This window comes from Topomyia yanbarensis, chromosome 2 (genome assembly GCF_030247195.1).
Source record: "Topomyia yanbarensis strain Yona2022 chromosome 2, ASM3024719v1, whole genome shotgun sequence".
Classification (NCBI taxonomy): domain Eukaryota; kingdom Metazoa; phylum Arthropoda; class Insecta; order Diptera; family Culicidae; genus Topomyia; species Topomyia yanbarensis.
This window is the reverse complement of record NC_080671.1, coordinates 165,796,584-165,812,338: the sequence shown is the minus strand read 5'-3', so window position 1 is coordinate 165,812,338 and position 15,755 is coordinate 165,796,584. Positions and strand designations below refer to the sequence as shown.

Genomic DNA, 15,755 nt, shown 5'->3' with positions numbered 1-15,755 from the left:
ACAAAATTACGGGCCTGTTGGTGAAGATACAACAAATAAAAAAATTAAATATGTTTCTATACCTTCATAACGAGGATTTCGGAGAGCAAGCGAGAAGAGAATTTGTAGCTGTCTGATATCAGTTTCCGGTACGCATTACTTCGTTTATTACAATACATTCAACTTGAGGTACCACCCTGCCTAATGGATTCGATAAGATGGCATTTATGATCTCAAAAAGTTAATGCCGATAAGTAAAAGAAAAAGAAACAGATAATAAATTCTTCGTTTTCTGTTTAACAGTAGTTCAGTAACTAATTAATCAACAACATGAACCATTGAATTACGTTTTTAAAAAGAGCATTCCTTTGGCAACTCTAGGCAATCCCTAATGCAATAGTACTACTCAATGATCCAGTAGCAAACAATAAAGCGATTGTAACAAAAAATTCTCTCTCGTATTTGGTATCGTTTCTTTCATATGAAATATTCAGTTTCTCACTAAACTACTAAGACACTTAACGATTTACGATATTCTCCTGGTCGTGGTCATGGGAGTTAAGATCACAACTTAGTTTTTAAAACGTGACACGGGGAGAATCACATAAAATGTTTGTAGAAACATTACTTCGATAACAAGGAATGGCAAAAAGAAAAAAAAGTCCGTGATGCGTTTCCTACAGATAAAATAGTTTATCATTTAGCACCTCGTCGGGATTGCGCTTCACTGACTGCCCAATCAGGTAGGCCATCTTGTGTGCGTACTGTAGGGGAAAAGAAAACATCATCTAGAATACACACCTACTTGGACAGTGAGAAGCAAGAAAACAAACCTGACAACAAGCCGGAACTCGCACACTTCCCGGCCAGTTATAGTAAAGATAGCACAGTTTGTAGCTCAGTCGTTGCAGAATGTCCGGGCTGTAATCCGGTTGATTGTGCACTACGATGTAATGCGTCGGGGAGACACTACCCTGTCGGACCGATTGTGGCACCAGGAAGTAATCAAAGTGGTGCCGCCTGGTGACGGTGTGATCAAGAACGGTGCCCGGATTAGGGTTGTCCAGGTTTGAGCCATCAATCTGTGGGAAACGATTAATTATAGTACCCGTATTTGGCGATGCATAAAGGTTGATTGACTTACTCGGAACATTCTGGTGTTGATGCGCTTCTGCACAACGATGAACGCAAACTCCGGGCAATATTCTGGCGATAGCAGTTTGCAGGCCTCTTGCAGCTGAGGTATCTCATATTCTGCACACATTTTCAGCTGGCCATCGCCGACGCCATCTCTAGGGAAGAGATATAAAATATATAATATGCATCTTTACGATTGAGCTCGATCGATAAACAATGGAAAATATAACAAATTTGATTTGGCGCTTTACCAATGAAACGGAAAAATAAGATTTTAAAGCAGGATAGACTATAACCTTACACAACTTTGGAATTGCGCTGAAACAATACTATTTACACTCACCTGAAAATTATGATCTTCTGCGGCAGTACGCAGTTCAACTTCTGGTACGCCTTCAGAGATTTTTCCAGCGAAGCGCACAACCCATTCATGAACTCTTCCTTTTTGTTCTGAATGCAAGCACGCGAGTACCATCGGGTGTAATCACCGTTTAGTGACGCCACGAACGCGGAAACCGAGCTGCTCTTTTGCTTCGGATCGTGATATGTATCGATGCCAGCAATCATTACGTTTTGAAATGGGATTCTAATGCTCCACAATGTCCCACCCAGTTTGCAGTTCATTTGAAGGATGATCTTCTGCACAATCGCTCTATTCTTGGCCTCATTGCTGAGCGTTCGAGCATTAATGACCTGTGATGGCACTGGAATTTCTGAGCAGCAAATTCGCTTGATTGCGGCATATCGGTCGTCTCGAGAAGTTGGACAAATTATGACGACAATCTGTGTTTCCTGTCGGATTTTAGTACGCAGAACCTGGACGTACTGCTCCGTTCGGTCAGTGTTAAGTACTTCAATTTGCGGTGGAGCAATCTGAATACCCATGGGACGGCAGCTTCGATCGACGCAGTCCATAAAGGACCTAGCCACTTTCATATCTTTTCCCGTATGAATCAACAGCCAGTTACGAATGTTCACCACTTGCAGCATATGATTGCTGGTGACAGCACGGTTGAAATCACCGTTTCTCCCAACGCCAACCTGCGCATTTCCGAAGAACACTGTTTCTTCATCGAAGGCTCGTCCCTGCATTATAAGAGGATCCATGTCAAGTTTTAATCCCCAAACCTCCAGAATCTCACGAGCCTCTCGGTTTTCGTTGACGTTTCGGCAAAACTGTTTCATACTGTTCAGACGCTGATTCGGCGAAACTCGTGTAAAAGCGGCAATATCTCGCATTACTTTGAAGTCGCTTCGCATTTCGTCTGTCAAGCCGGTCAGATAACAGATTTCCGGAATAAGGCACATCATCATCTCTTGAGGCTTGTCCTGACCAGCTACGCGACGCTCCTTACGATGTATCAACAATGGCTGCTTCAAGTCTTGTATGTCGATATTGTACTGCTGCTTGTAGTACTGGATGTACGAGATGTCTTTGCCGCTGGCTTGGAAAGTCATCGTAGGATTCTGATCGAAAAGAATGTCGTCGATGCGGTACGTTTTGTTATTGTAGCGAGTCAAGATTACGGCCCCTAGAAATGAGAAACATTACGTCCTGCAAAAACAGTATAAATGATCTTCTTACCAAGCAACGATTTGGTCGACATGTTCTTATAATCTTGTGGATTAGATCTAGCAAGAGTCTTGATATGGTCCAGCACTGTTGTTTGCAGTAGAACACGGTGGGAGACGTCCAGATTCAACATCAACCCTCCTTCGTATTCGTCTACAGCACTAACGTAACCCGGCCATATTTCCAAACGATGCTGAGGAATCAACTTCGGTGCCGACGGATCAAAATTCTTGCGAGCCATTTCAACCATCTTTAGTACTTTCATTATTCGTTGGAACAGAATATTATAGAACTGAACGTTCTCACTCATTCTTTGCTTACGCTTGAATATAATCTTTATCGTCACCTGGTGACCATCGACAGGATTATTTGCGTAGAGGATGGTCTCTGCGTTTGGCAGTTTCTTCGGAAGGTATAACTTGACCCCGTCGAAGGTTTTGGCGTTTCCAATCACGTTGGCATGTTGAGCAATGTAACGAGCACGTGAAGCTTTCGAGTCGACTTCTGGAGAAAAACGAACTTCGTACTCGTTGATTCCACGATCTGGATCACATGCAATCCGGATGTAGTTGGTCATCAGTTGAACAGGTGTTCCTAGAAACACGAAATAATGTAAATACTTCAATTCCGAAACAAAACAAAAACAAACAAACCTTTTGATCCAGTCTTTACGAGAGGAGCCTTCTCCACTTCGATGGTCTCAACAGCACTGATAGTGACCTGGGACATTTTTTCCGAAAGCTCCGATTCTTTCTTACTTCCGTTGGAAGTTGGTGTCACAACTCCCGGTACATCCGGAGCCGTATTCAGCAACTGTTGAATAAACCGTCCCCGTCCACCACCGATTGTCGAGATTTTAGCCGAGGTCACTGAACTGGTATCCTCAGATGCAATTGATCGGGCTGATTCCAATGGTTGTCGAATAAGTGCCTGGATGAATTGAGCGCGTCCACGACCGAAGGTAGAAGGAGCACCGGAAACAATGCTCGATTGATGATCGGACTCGGATGAATCCGGCCCGGATATGCCCGTGCCGGTAGCAATGGTGGTCCCAACTCCCGATGTCAATTGACCACGACCGATAATTTTCCGCTGGGCTGTGGGGGTGCTTTCAGGAGTGCGAGTTTGAAAGCCACTGTCCACCCCTTCGCTGGGAGTTCCACCCGAAAGTGGCAACGAACGATCGCCATCACCGGAAGAACTCGATTGACTCAGAAAGGTGCGGACTAAATTTAACCGTGAAGACATTTTGCCGTCGGTCAACTTGTGACTGAAATCATATTTGCGGAAAAAAGTTGATAAACTTTCACATAGATAAATTTATATGCGACGGTAGCATTTAAAAATTTATGGCAGCACTTTCAGATAAACAAACTTGTTCGAGTAGTTACTACTCGAATTTTTTCACTCTTTCTTATATTGGAACTCTTCGATACCAAATGGTGGAGTGAAGAATTTTGATGGCAAATTTCGCAATTTAATTAACGCGTGAGCCAATCTAAGCACGTACGATCAAAATAAACATTGCAACTTACCGGTCCAAGCCAACGGAATGCAAATTAGTTTCGAAACAAACTTCAAATCGATTATAAAAATGATACTTGGAAGCACGCACTTGCGAAATAAAGAACCAGCAACCGACAACCCGAAAGCGAATGCACGAATTGAATAAAAAGATGAGCGGTCTGGTCGGTACTTGTGTGCGTGAGTGCTATGTTGAAAGCAACGTTGTCAGATGGTTTTGGATCCCAGCCTTCATGATATCCAGGGATGCCATTACGACAGATTTATCTGGCACAGACAAAATTTTTATATCAGCTTCTAGCCAAAATGCTACATTTCTTAATCATAGAAGTTGTTAAACACAAATTGTTATGTAACTTATGCCGATTTCGGTTTTAGATCAGAGTCGCCCTAGGTTCGCTCTAATATTTATAAAATCCATACAAAAGTGACAGCCCAGAGCGAACCTAGAGCGACATTTTATTCGCATCTTGGGAAAATTTTAAGATATTAGCGTTTTACGAAAACGTTCATTTTTTCTGTTTTCAAAAATGGTGGGGTAAACCCGACCGCCTATGTTTTTGGTTGATTTAGTACATATATTACCCAAGTTTTATGCTTTTTCAATGATAAATGAATGAATGTTATGTTATTAAATTGTAACATGAAGAAAATGGAATTCAATGTCAATCCTGGAATGTAAAAATCACGGGCAGTAACACGTAAAGATATTTCCATTGGTATCGGAGCAATTGCTCAACGAAAACTATATTCATCACGTTTTTGTGTCTTTCGTTTGTAATTATGAACCATTGCGCAAAAAAAAATAATAAGTAATAATAAAAATATTTTTCAAATTGATAAATAAACATTTTCTTAGCGAAAAAAGCGGTCGGATTTACCCCACTATTTAGAGGTCGGATTTGCCCCACCGCGTCATTTTTCGTTACGATGCAATTCAAAAAAATATTAAATAAGTTGGACTAAATTCATCTAAGCACTTTGTTGGACTTTAACCAAAGAATTGAAATCCACTTACATTTTTTATGCAATCACTTTAACAATCAGAAATATCCTGTAGTCAAAGATACACAAAAATCAAATCAAAAGTTGTACAAACACACTTATAATCGTTTGAGCATCTTTATGTGAACTATAAAATTGCTGTCATACCTCCATTATGATTATTGTCGATGCTCTACACGACAACATTGACATTAGTTCGCGTAGTGCTTCTGATTTTCGATAACAGAAGGGGGTCGGGTTTACCCAACGGTCGGATTTGTTCAAATTTAGAAAAAAAGTTTATGCATGGTGTATGAAGAATTACATGTATGTCAAATTTCGATGCTTATGAGATCGCTGTCAAGCAACCTGGCACAATTGGGTTATTACCCGGATAGAATCAATCATAAAACAATAAATATTATAGTTAGGGTGATGAGCCTATTTGCGCCATGTTTCTATTATCACCCTACCTATTTGAAGCCGTTGGTTAGAGCAACTTTGTTCAACGTATTGAGTCAAATGGTAGCGCAACAATAGGGGCACTCGATTCGAGTTTTCATTATGCTCAAACACGAGAATTTTACTGTTTTCAACGCATTTGTGTTATTATATTGGTTCTTAACAACGAAGCAAAGCGGTTGATGTCAATTTTTACGCATTCTATTGATTGTAAGGCAAGAAATTATCGAATTAGTGAGGCACCTTGCTAAGTATTCTATTGATTCTATTGATTGTAAGGCAAGAAATTATCGAATTAGTGAGGCACCTTGCTAAGTATGGTGAAAATAGGCTCATCACCCTATTACTGTTTCAACATTGTTCGATGCCAAGTTCTCACAGAAGATTTACAATAAAAGTTCATGTAACAATAAATTTCACTGTTCAGAAAAAAAACTGATACAGTGATTCACATTAAATTTTACTGTTTTCGAGAAAAAATATTATTTTTTTAATGTTAAGATACATAACCACCCCCCCCCCCCCTTTTTCACTGTAAAAGTCTATTTTACATTGAAATTTACTGTAAAAACGTTAAAGTTTATTGTTTTTGTATTGTAGCATAACACTAAAACTTACTGTAAATTATTGCAAAATTGCTGTACTGTCACAGTGAATATCATGGTTTTTTACTGTACATTTCTATTCTATTGAAAAATGGGTTAGCATTTTTGACAGTTATTCTAGCAAAAGGATAGGGATCGAGCTAGTTCAATGGAAGATGTGGTCGTGATGATTCAATTAAGTGAAAAATTCTAATTTTGCCTACAAAAAAGTGGAAAAAAAAGTTCGATTACGTATCTTTAACGTAATCTGCATCGGAAAAAATTGAAAACAGCATATCTCGCGTGTTTTTTTGAGAAGGGACAATAAGCATGCTGTCAAAATTCACTTTGAGAGAAAATTCCGGACAAACCGTAACTCGCCGAGAATGGAAGTTAACATTTTATGAGATAGAAAAGTTTTCTCTTTCGTTTGTTGTTATGATTTATAATCGGCGATTAATGGTTTGTCCAGAATTTCCTCTCAAAGTGAATATTGACAGTATACTTATTGGTCCTTCTCAAAAAACACGAGATATAGCTTAATGACCCAATTTGACAGATAGTGATTGTTTCACATATGCCACTGATTTGATAGTCGCACTAGTCTGTATACCATATGAGTACCATGAACAACGAAACGATACTTTCAAGTAAAAAGTTACGTGTACTATGAACACCGTCAATACAGCTAAAACAACATTTAGAAATAGCATATTCCATTAATGTTATAATTAGCTGGACGTCATTGTTTTTAGAAACCAACTCATCTCACAAATGGTTTTTTGGTATGTGAGAAGTGTAATAGGTAAATCTTTGGTTTATTTTTCTTGGGAAATATAAATCAAATACATTTTGGCCAATGACATGCTGGACAATTCGTGAACCCATGACAACTTGTTTTTAATAAATTAAGAACTTCAAGAATTCTAGTATTTTAGTCGGGAGTATAAACAAGATATGTAGCATTTTATACCCATATCAACGCTTTTTCTTGAAAAGGGCAATACTAGCAGTCACACCATTCAAAGAAAATCAACAGGGAATATTATCAGATTTAGTTTTTATTCCTATTTATAAACTATTGTGTTTTTTGCATCCCAGATTGCATGGGCGAAACTTTAAATAAACAAGCAAAAATATAGCTTCGCCCGTTGTATTTTTTGCTGAAGTTTAAGAAAGCAATATCGTAGAATCCAAATTTTTAGGTTGATTTGTTGCGTTTCGAAGCCCTCATTCGCATGTAGCCCCTATGTTTACATTGGTAATAAAGGCGCTGAATCCCTGTGGATAAAGACTCGCCATCTCTATCTTATTCTTCTTATTTATCTGTAAGTGTCATTCCAATCGAGCACGAGACCTGTCAAAAATACTCAATCCGAAGAAAATCGTTTCGAACCCTTTTGGAACGAGGACCATTGACAGGTCTCGTGCTCGATTGGAATGAAGCTGACAGATAAATAGTAAACAAACGAAAGACGTGTCGAGTCTTTATCCAGAGGGATTCAGCGTAGAGCACTCTAGTTAGGGTGCTTACAGAGTGGCGGCGAGAAGCTGAGCTGGCGCTGGAACTGACATTAGAATGCGAGAAACCTGCTTGCTGCAAACCAAAGGGATGATGTCAGAGTGAAAGCTGAGCGGATCGGCGCCGACTGCCTGCTTTTACTCTGACAGGCTCCGTTTGATATGCTGCAAGCAGGTTTCTCGCATCTCGCATTTTAATGTCAGTGCCAGCCCCTGCTCAGCTTCTCGCGGCCACTCTGTAAGCACCCTTAGAGTGCGGCCAAGACGCGTTTGACGTATCCAAACGAGCAGAAATCTGACGTATTTCTATTGTGTATACGTCAAATTTCATGTTCGTTTGGATACGTCATGGCCTCTTGGCCACACTCTAACTAGAGTGCTCTAATTCAGCGTCGTTTATTTGTAAGTATCGGCCTTTTCACAAAAAGCGTTGATACGGTGAAATTGGTTTTGGATAGATTTTATGCGTATTTTACCGGAATTCTGGTAGCAAAATTGTAGTGCTCGGTGCAATAATTCTGCCAGGAATGTACCTTGCTACTGCCCGAATAGAAATTTACAGTAACAAAACTATGATTTTCACTGTGACAGTACAGTAATTTTACAATAATTTATAGTAAGTTTTAGTGTTGTGCTACAATACAAAAACAATAAACTTTAACGTTTTTACAGTAAATTTCAATATAAAATAGACTTTTACAGTGAAAAAGGGGGGTGGTTATGTATCTTAATATTTAAAAAATCAATTTTTCTCCATACATTTTTTTCTCGAAAACAATAAAATTTATTGTGAATGCACTGTATCAGTTTTTTGCCGAACAGTGAAATTTATTGTTACATGAAATTTTATTGTAAATCTACTGTGAGAACTTGGCATCGAACAATGTTGAAACAGTAATAACTATAATATTTATTGTTTTATGATTGTTTGTAGGATAAATGCTATTGTAAAATTCTATCCGGGTGGTCTTCTGCCAGAGCTTTTTTCGACTCTTGCAATAACTCCTTCCGAAACATATTCCGATGGTTTTGATACGGCTCTGATACGGTTTTACTCGGTTCCGTCCAGGCACCTAACGGAACGGATTCTGCTGGATGATTTGAAGTCTGGGGAGATGTTGGGGTAATTGTTTACTTTAGCTACTTTTCCCCCTGTAAGTGGAAAACATGTTTTCTTTCGTGAATATGCTAGTTTAGTGTTGTAGATTCATAAAAAAGAAGCGGAAAGCGAACATTTTTAATAATTCATTAATGAGACTAAAAATAAATTCTACCTATTAACCTTGCACATAGGGTTATTGTGCTCCCGAAAGTAAGGTTTTTGGCGGAGCTAGTTTAATGCGGCTAGGCCGCATAGCCGAGTCCAATGATCCGAAGCGGCGCAAAGCCGCTGAGGATCCGCTGGACAAGCCTTCCTTGTACTTGTCACCAGAAACGCAAGCGAACCTGTGATCCACTCGTTTGCCCGGTATACTCAAAGATAGGGGCTATCCCTAGTTTAAGCCCGACTGAGCGGCAGCGAATTCGGACATCACCCAATTGAAACGATGTGGCGTAGCCACATTAGGCAGTGACAATAATTTAATTTTTGCCGATAAATACAATCCTATTGTTACTAAATAAAACATTGTTAATGCCTAATGTGGTTACGCCACATCGATTTTTTTCTCATACTGTCCAACTTCGCTATCGCTCAGTCGGATTTAAACTAGGGATAACCCCTATGTTTGAGTATACCGGGCAAACGAGTGGATCACAGGTTCGGTTACGTTACCGATGACGATTACGAGGACTATGGCTATGCGGCATAGCCGCATTAAACTAGCTTCGCCAAAAACCTTACTTTCGGGAGCACAATAACCCTATGAACAAAGTTATTAGGTAGGGTGTTGAGCCCATTTTCGCCATGTTTCTATTATCACCCTACCCATTTGAAGCCGTTGGTTAGAGCAGTGTCAGCCATATTTGTTCAACGCATTGAGTCAAATGGTAGCGCAACAATAGGGGCACTCGATTCGAGTTTTCATTGCGCTCAAACACAAGAATTTCACTGTTCTCAGCGCGATTGTGTTATTATATTGGTTCTTAACAACGAAGCAAAGCTGATGATGTCAATTTTTTCGCATTTACTTGATGTAGGCCGAGAAATTAATGAATTAGTGAGGCACCCTGCTTAGTATGGTGAAAATAGGTACTTTACCCTACAACTTACTTCAAAGCTAATTAATGAATTATTAAAAATTTCGTTTACCGCCTCTTTTTTATGAATCTACAACACTAAACTAGCATATTCACGAAAGAAAAACATGTTTTCCACTTACAGGGGGAAAAGTAACTAAACAATTACCAAATTGATTTGAATTTAATATATGTAATCCAATGGTGGTAAACTATTTCTACTCGCTTATCTCCTACAACAAGGTAAGAGTATATTCCTTGATTCAAATGCAATATGAGGAAATCTCATACAAATATAGATATAAACTAGGGGCAGATCACTCTAAGAATGTATAACAAATTTGCATCAAATTGAAAAAAAATGCATTTAATTTCCATTTTTGCATCAGCAGAAAAGTTTGTTTAACAAACGTCCTACGCTGATCCACTTTGTTCGACGTTTTGTTAAATGTAGGTCTAGTTTTTCTGTAGGGTTTTGACGTCTTACACGCAACGCAAAGAACATTGCACGTAACGCAAAAACATTGCACGCAACGCAAAATACATTATGAATTTCTGTTTTGATGGAAATAAATGCATTTAATTTCGCTGATTTTTAAAAATGCATCACAAGTGATCATGTTTTTTTATCTTTTTTAGGCTTTTAAGAATGTGTGTGATGGGAAATAAAAAAAGAATGACTGGAGCAGTGATAATGAAGTTACGTTGAAAATCCACCTTCTTTGTTGGACACTGAAAAAAGATATGTCCTCAAGTAGGAATCGAACATGCGATCTCCCAGTCTCTGCCCCTTCGAACTTCTTCGAACCTAAGGAATTCGAAGACCACGTCTTTCGGTGTTTCTTGCACGTTCACGAATTCCAGGCAAGGGAGTGACAAAGCATGTCCAAACTGATCCAAGTTCACCTCGCCATGCTTCCTACGCACCCACACCGACACGTTCCACCTTCCTTTCTTCGCCTTGTCTCACTCTTGCTGACACTCAGCCAACGAGTCCACTCTGACCAGTCGCTTTGCATTTCGTTTATTCCTCTGCTGATAGCATTCCTGGTCCTCATCCAGAGTGATGCAGATGTGAAACATCTCGGCAATGACGCGTACCGCCTCCGACGATATCGTACTGTACGCGCTCGCGACACGAACAGCCATTAGGCGAAACTTGCTAACTTCTCAAACTTCATCCGGTTTCGCTTTGAGTTCAGTACAGCAGCACAGAGCGTCGCGCCAAGTATGCAACCCTGAGGTATTCCCGCCGCGACCGCGTGACCCTAATCGACCTCTGCCTAATGTTCGTCTCGTAGACCAGTACACGTTTCTGAGAGTAATATTTCAGAACCTTGCACAAATAGTCCGGGATCTGCATTCTGTGCAGCGCTACGGCGATAGCCACCCAGCTGGCGCTGTTCAACGTGTTCTCTTTTGTTTCAAAACCATCTCCGCGCTCGCGATGACTGTACGTATGGCGTTGAGGTTCACTGTCGAGATCCCTTTCCGGAATCTGAGGTGCCTCTGCGATAGTCCGTTTTGGGATCATCCATAAATGACGTAGCATTATATGGGGGAGGGGAGAGTTTTGTATTTTGTGATGATGTGTGACGACAGGGGGGGGTAGGGGGTCATGTCATGCTACGTAGCTTTTTTAAAGGGGAATAGAATAGAATTTTAAAAAATTTACGGGGAAAAGGGGGGGGGGGCAGAGTTACCGTCAAGCTACGTAATTACCAGGGGGGTATTTAGAGGTTTGTGACGAAATGCTACGATGGGGGAGGGGGGGGGGTGTTAAAAATCACTCAAAAAATGCTACGTCATTTATGGATCATCCCTTTCACTTTCAGTGCAGTTTGTCAGCTTGTTGAGGATAACTCTTTCCAGAGGTTTACAAGAGTATCCATCAGGCATATAGGCCAATACGATGCTGGATCTTCTGGTGACTATCTTTTGGCAGCAACACCAGTTTCTGGATTTTCCATCTATCCGGAAAGTAGCCTTCGTTCACACTCAAAGAAAGTAAACGCTATGTCTATTGATTTTACACATAGATTTTTGCAATTAACGGAGGCATATAGACACTATTTGCTGGTACATAAACCTTATGTGTGTATTTACAAGAAATATTAATCTTACATTCACATTTCATAACTATTAGGCACATAAAACCCTATTCTATAACAATATGCACATATAACTTATGTGTGTGCATACATAGTTTATACAGTTGACACATAGAAGGTATGTGTGCGCGTGATAACAATAGCATTTCTTTTTCATATGAATTTTAAGCGGTTTGAAGCAAATAGAATTAACGTTTGGATTTTTTTCAGTGCAGGAATTTCTGTATGGAACTACCTTGAACATGTCAGGAAACGCCATAATCGCTGTCTTCAGAGTTCTACGTCAGGGATACCATTCGGAACGGGAGCTTTCTTCGCTTTCAGCCCTTTCACCCCTATAAGGAGCTTGTCGTTGGAGACTCGATTATCACCAGCATTTCTACCGTCTGCATCAACTTACGGTGTAGCCGGCCATACGGTTGGGGCGTGCTTCGGGAAAAGACCCTTCAGGATTATTTTAAATTTTTCAGCACACATTTCAGCTGACGACGTTGGACCTTTGATCTTGGCCTTCACGACACGATAAGCTTTGCCCCAGGGATTAGTGTCTACTTCTCTGCACAGCTCCTTGTAGCATGTGGACTTACTAAGCACTATCTCGCACATAAAAGCGCCCCTAGCCACCCGGATTGTCACCTTACACTCTTCTCTGACTGTCTCAGATTTTGCTTTATGAGCGCGTCTTCTGGCTTTTAGGCAGGCAGCACGGCGGACGCCAGCAGCTGCTCCGCTCCATTTTCCTCGGCATTCGGAGCTTCGAACCAATCGTTTCCATTAAATCCAACGATTTGACACCTTTGTCTCATCTAGCCAGAAGATGTCTTACTATTGTTTTTTGATTTTTCGGAACCACCCTATGTTTGTTGGGTGACATTTTATGGTCACGCACCCAGGGCAGATCCTCTACACCATTGAAAACCTTGAGAAGAAGCAGCTAAGGAAAGTCCGCATACAACAACCAGAAACAGCACACAATTATCTAATGCTAAACCACACACTGCTGCTAAACTAATATCTACGGATCTGGTAGTAAAAAATATTCATTGAACAACGATCGCATCCAGCGCCCTCAAGCAAAAGTCGAAAAGAATAGGACGGATAAAATATAGTAGTTCACTTTTCTCGTAGAATTTTCATGTGTCATTCACGTGGTACAACTCTCATGATCAGGACCGTCGGGTCTTCCCAGTGACGTTTATTTCCCCGGAATATCATTTCCTGGTTCGCACTTGCCTGTATCGTTCTTCCTGTGCTCTCATACGATGCTGCATTTTACTTCTTCACTAGCGTCGGTAGTGATGCTCCCCAAAAATGTGTATTAGCCAAGTTTAAATGTGCGGTAATTTGCAACGCCAACAGTAATTAAACATCGAATCGACCAAAAATGTATTCAATAATACTCAACATTTAAGAAATATTATCTCAATATCAGTACCAAGCCACCTCCATTTTGTTGAAAAGTCGACGTGTATTAGAAAGAAAACCATCCTTTTCCCTACGAATGTTTGCTCTGATGAAGAGCCCAAAATGCACTCACGACTCATTTTTCAATGTCCTAACCTGAATAACCAAGCAAGCTGGCCTCGACCTACCATATTAACCGACTACCAGAAATGGCCTATCTGATCATATGTACTTACAAGCAAAGCAAAGGTTAATAGCACGTGTTTCCCGCATGCAGCGAGATTGACGCTACACTAACTCTCAAAGCGACAAATAAAGATTAGAAAAGCGATTTTCAGAATTTGAATCAACACAAGCACTTTTAAACGAAATCAGAACTGAAAGCGATATATTAATAAATAGAAATAAGACACAATGAAATCTAAAACAATAGAAGAAACTCGCGTATTCACATGGGAACGATTTGAATGCACCGAGCGTTCGCAGTGAACTGAGGTTACTAAACTTTGGGATCCCCACAATGGGCAGATTGCAAACAAAACTTGCGATATAATGAATGTTGTAACAATTAGGTTCTTTACTGGCACAGTTAACCTCACTTTTTTTGACAGTTCGCTTGTACTGTTTACATGGACTTAGAAAAATTTGTGGACGACTAGATTCGCTCGAAGAAAATCGCAAAGAATTTTTCTAAGTCCATGTAAACAGTACAAGCGAACTGTCAAAAATGAACACTCAGTTCATTTGTGACGTCAGCGTAAAGTATTCAATTACATTGATAAAAATTGAAATTTGATGTGGAAATTCAAACGCACAAATGAGAGTTTTCGGACATTTTGCTTAGGTCATCTGTACAGTGGCAGAAAATTTGAAGTTTTGTTATGGGATTTTCGATTGATTGACACCGGTGTAGTGGATTGCACTGGTTTTACACTTTCTAGCAGAAATGTCAATAGAACATACCCAGTTTTCTGAACTTCTGCTAGAAAGTGCAAAAACGGTGCAGTTTCAGTGCACTCCACTACACCGGTGTCAATCAATCGAAAACCTCATTAGTAAACGATTAAAGTTTCGCGGGTGTTTTTTGCAGGGGTGTGTGTGGTTAAAGTGCATTTGAAAACGTGAAATGAAAATGAGAAGAAGAGAAATAAGTGTTTCGAAAAGAAACTCCAAGTTAAGAGCGTTTATATTTTTGCATAAGCATTCGCATAAGAACTGCAGATGTTATTCCGTCAAAAACTCGGGTTGGTTGTATAGGAAAATCTTCTAGCTTCCTCAAGTAGCAGTTTCGCGGTACACCGGCAAGGTTACCCAAGTAACCACTAAGCCGTGAAAATGGCATCAATTCGGTTCTGTAGTCGCTTATAGAACAAGGGTAGCAGAGCTTATGGGTTCAATATCGTACTTTAGTGCTGCTTAAGGGCCACTTTTGGCGAAATATTCGGCTGATATACTGTCTACTCCTACTTTTTCCACCGCGTCTATGGAGATATGTCAAAACAATTTGTGGTGTGTACTGGATGAAAAAAAAAACAACAAGAACAGGGATAAATTTTTTTTCTCGTTCTTTCTGTCATGGTCTTTGTGTTACATGCGCCATTTGTTTTTTTAGTATGGCGTACGTTTCTGGTTCGAACTTCTGCCTTTAGAAGATTTGGGAGTTACTTTGTTCCAGCGCGCTTGCCGTTTGATCCATTTGGCCGTTGGCAAATCTATTGATATTTGCCGTTCTTAAATTGAAAGATTTCTGTTGTGATTACACTTATAATAAGGCGCATGGTTTTGATCATACTTTTTTTTAACTATTCACTTATATAGTAAATTTAAACAAATCATCGCAATGTACGATATCATTTTATGGCTCGAAGGTTTTGTGCACTTTAATTTGTTTACGACAACATGTCCATACCTCGGAAGCTGATGAGGTTTCCTATGTTTACAATAGGTTTGTTCCAGTACACGGAAATTGCTCCGAAGCAAAAAATACTTTTTACTCCGTTTTGCTACCTATAAAAGAAAAAGAAGAAAGCACAGTAACGATTTTTTTCCTGTTTGCTCCGGAGTACTTCCACTTTCTCCTGGTATTGGAACAAACCTAATGTGTCTCATATCATATTTGATTTGGAATTTATTGGTTAGACTAATGGAAATGCCAACCATAACAGGCATGAAAATGGCATCGGTGACTACTGTATCTGGCTTATTCGTGATCTAACGCTAGATGTCGACCGCCAGAGAGCATGGAAGTGCAATGATGATGTTTTTATTTACGTCTGTCAAAACACATTGGAAAGTAAA

At 39.9% G+C, this 15,755-nt stretch overlaps 1 protein-coding gene across 2 annotated transcripts; it reads right to left on the bottom strand.

The window, feature by feature from the left end:
- Positions 1–438: 438 nt before the first annotated feature.
- On the bottom strand, positions 439–13,923 carry LOC131682020 (protein argonaute-3). Of its 2 annotated transcripts, none has more exons than XM_058963172.1 (7): positions 13,694–13,923; positions 3,343–3,959; positions 2,702–3,283; positions 1,460–2,648; positions 1,124–1,271; positions 813–1,061; positions 439–743 (listed from the first exon to the last, which is right to left on the bottom strand). In XM_058963172.1, exons 2-7 carry the CDS (start codon positions 3,935–3,937, stop codon positions 657–659), a joined length of 2,850 nt encoding a protein of 949 aa, XP_058819155.1. In that variant the 5' UTR covers positions 3,938–3,959; positions 13,694–13,923; the 3' UTR covers positions 439–656. The 2 variants fall into 2 exon arrangements, with proteins under 2 accessions (XP_058819155.1, XP_058819154.1); XM_058963171.1 differs by lacking the exon at positions 13,694–13,923 and adding an exon at positions 4,225–4,365.
- Positions 13,924–15,755: the final 1,832 nt, after the last annotated feature.

Coding starts and splice junctions, on each gene's coding strand:
- LOC131682020 (XM_058963172.1), bottom strand. CDS start 3,937: ATGTCTTCACGGTTAAATTTAGTCCGCACCTTTCTGAGTCAATCGAGT. Junction 3,284..3,342: donor CGTAAAGACTGGATCAAAAG/GTTTGTTTGTTT, acceptor TCGTGTTTCTAG/GAACACCTGTTCAACTGATG. Junction 1,272..1,459: donor CAGAAGATCATAATTTTCAG/GTGAGTGTAAAT, acceptor TCTCTTCCCTAG/AGATGGCGTCGGCGATGGCC.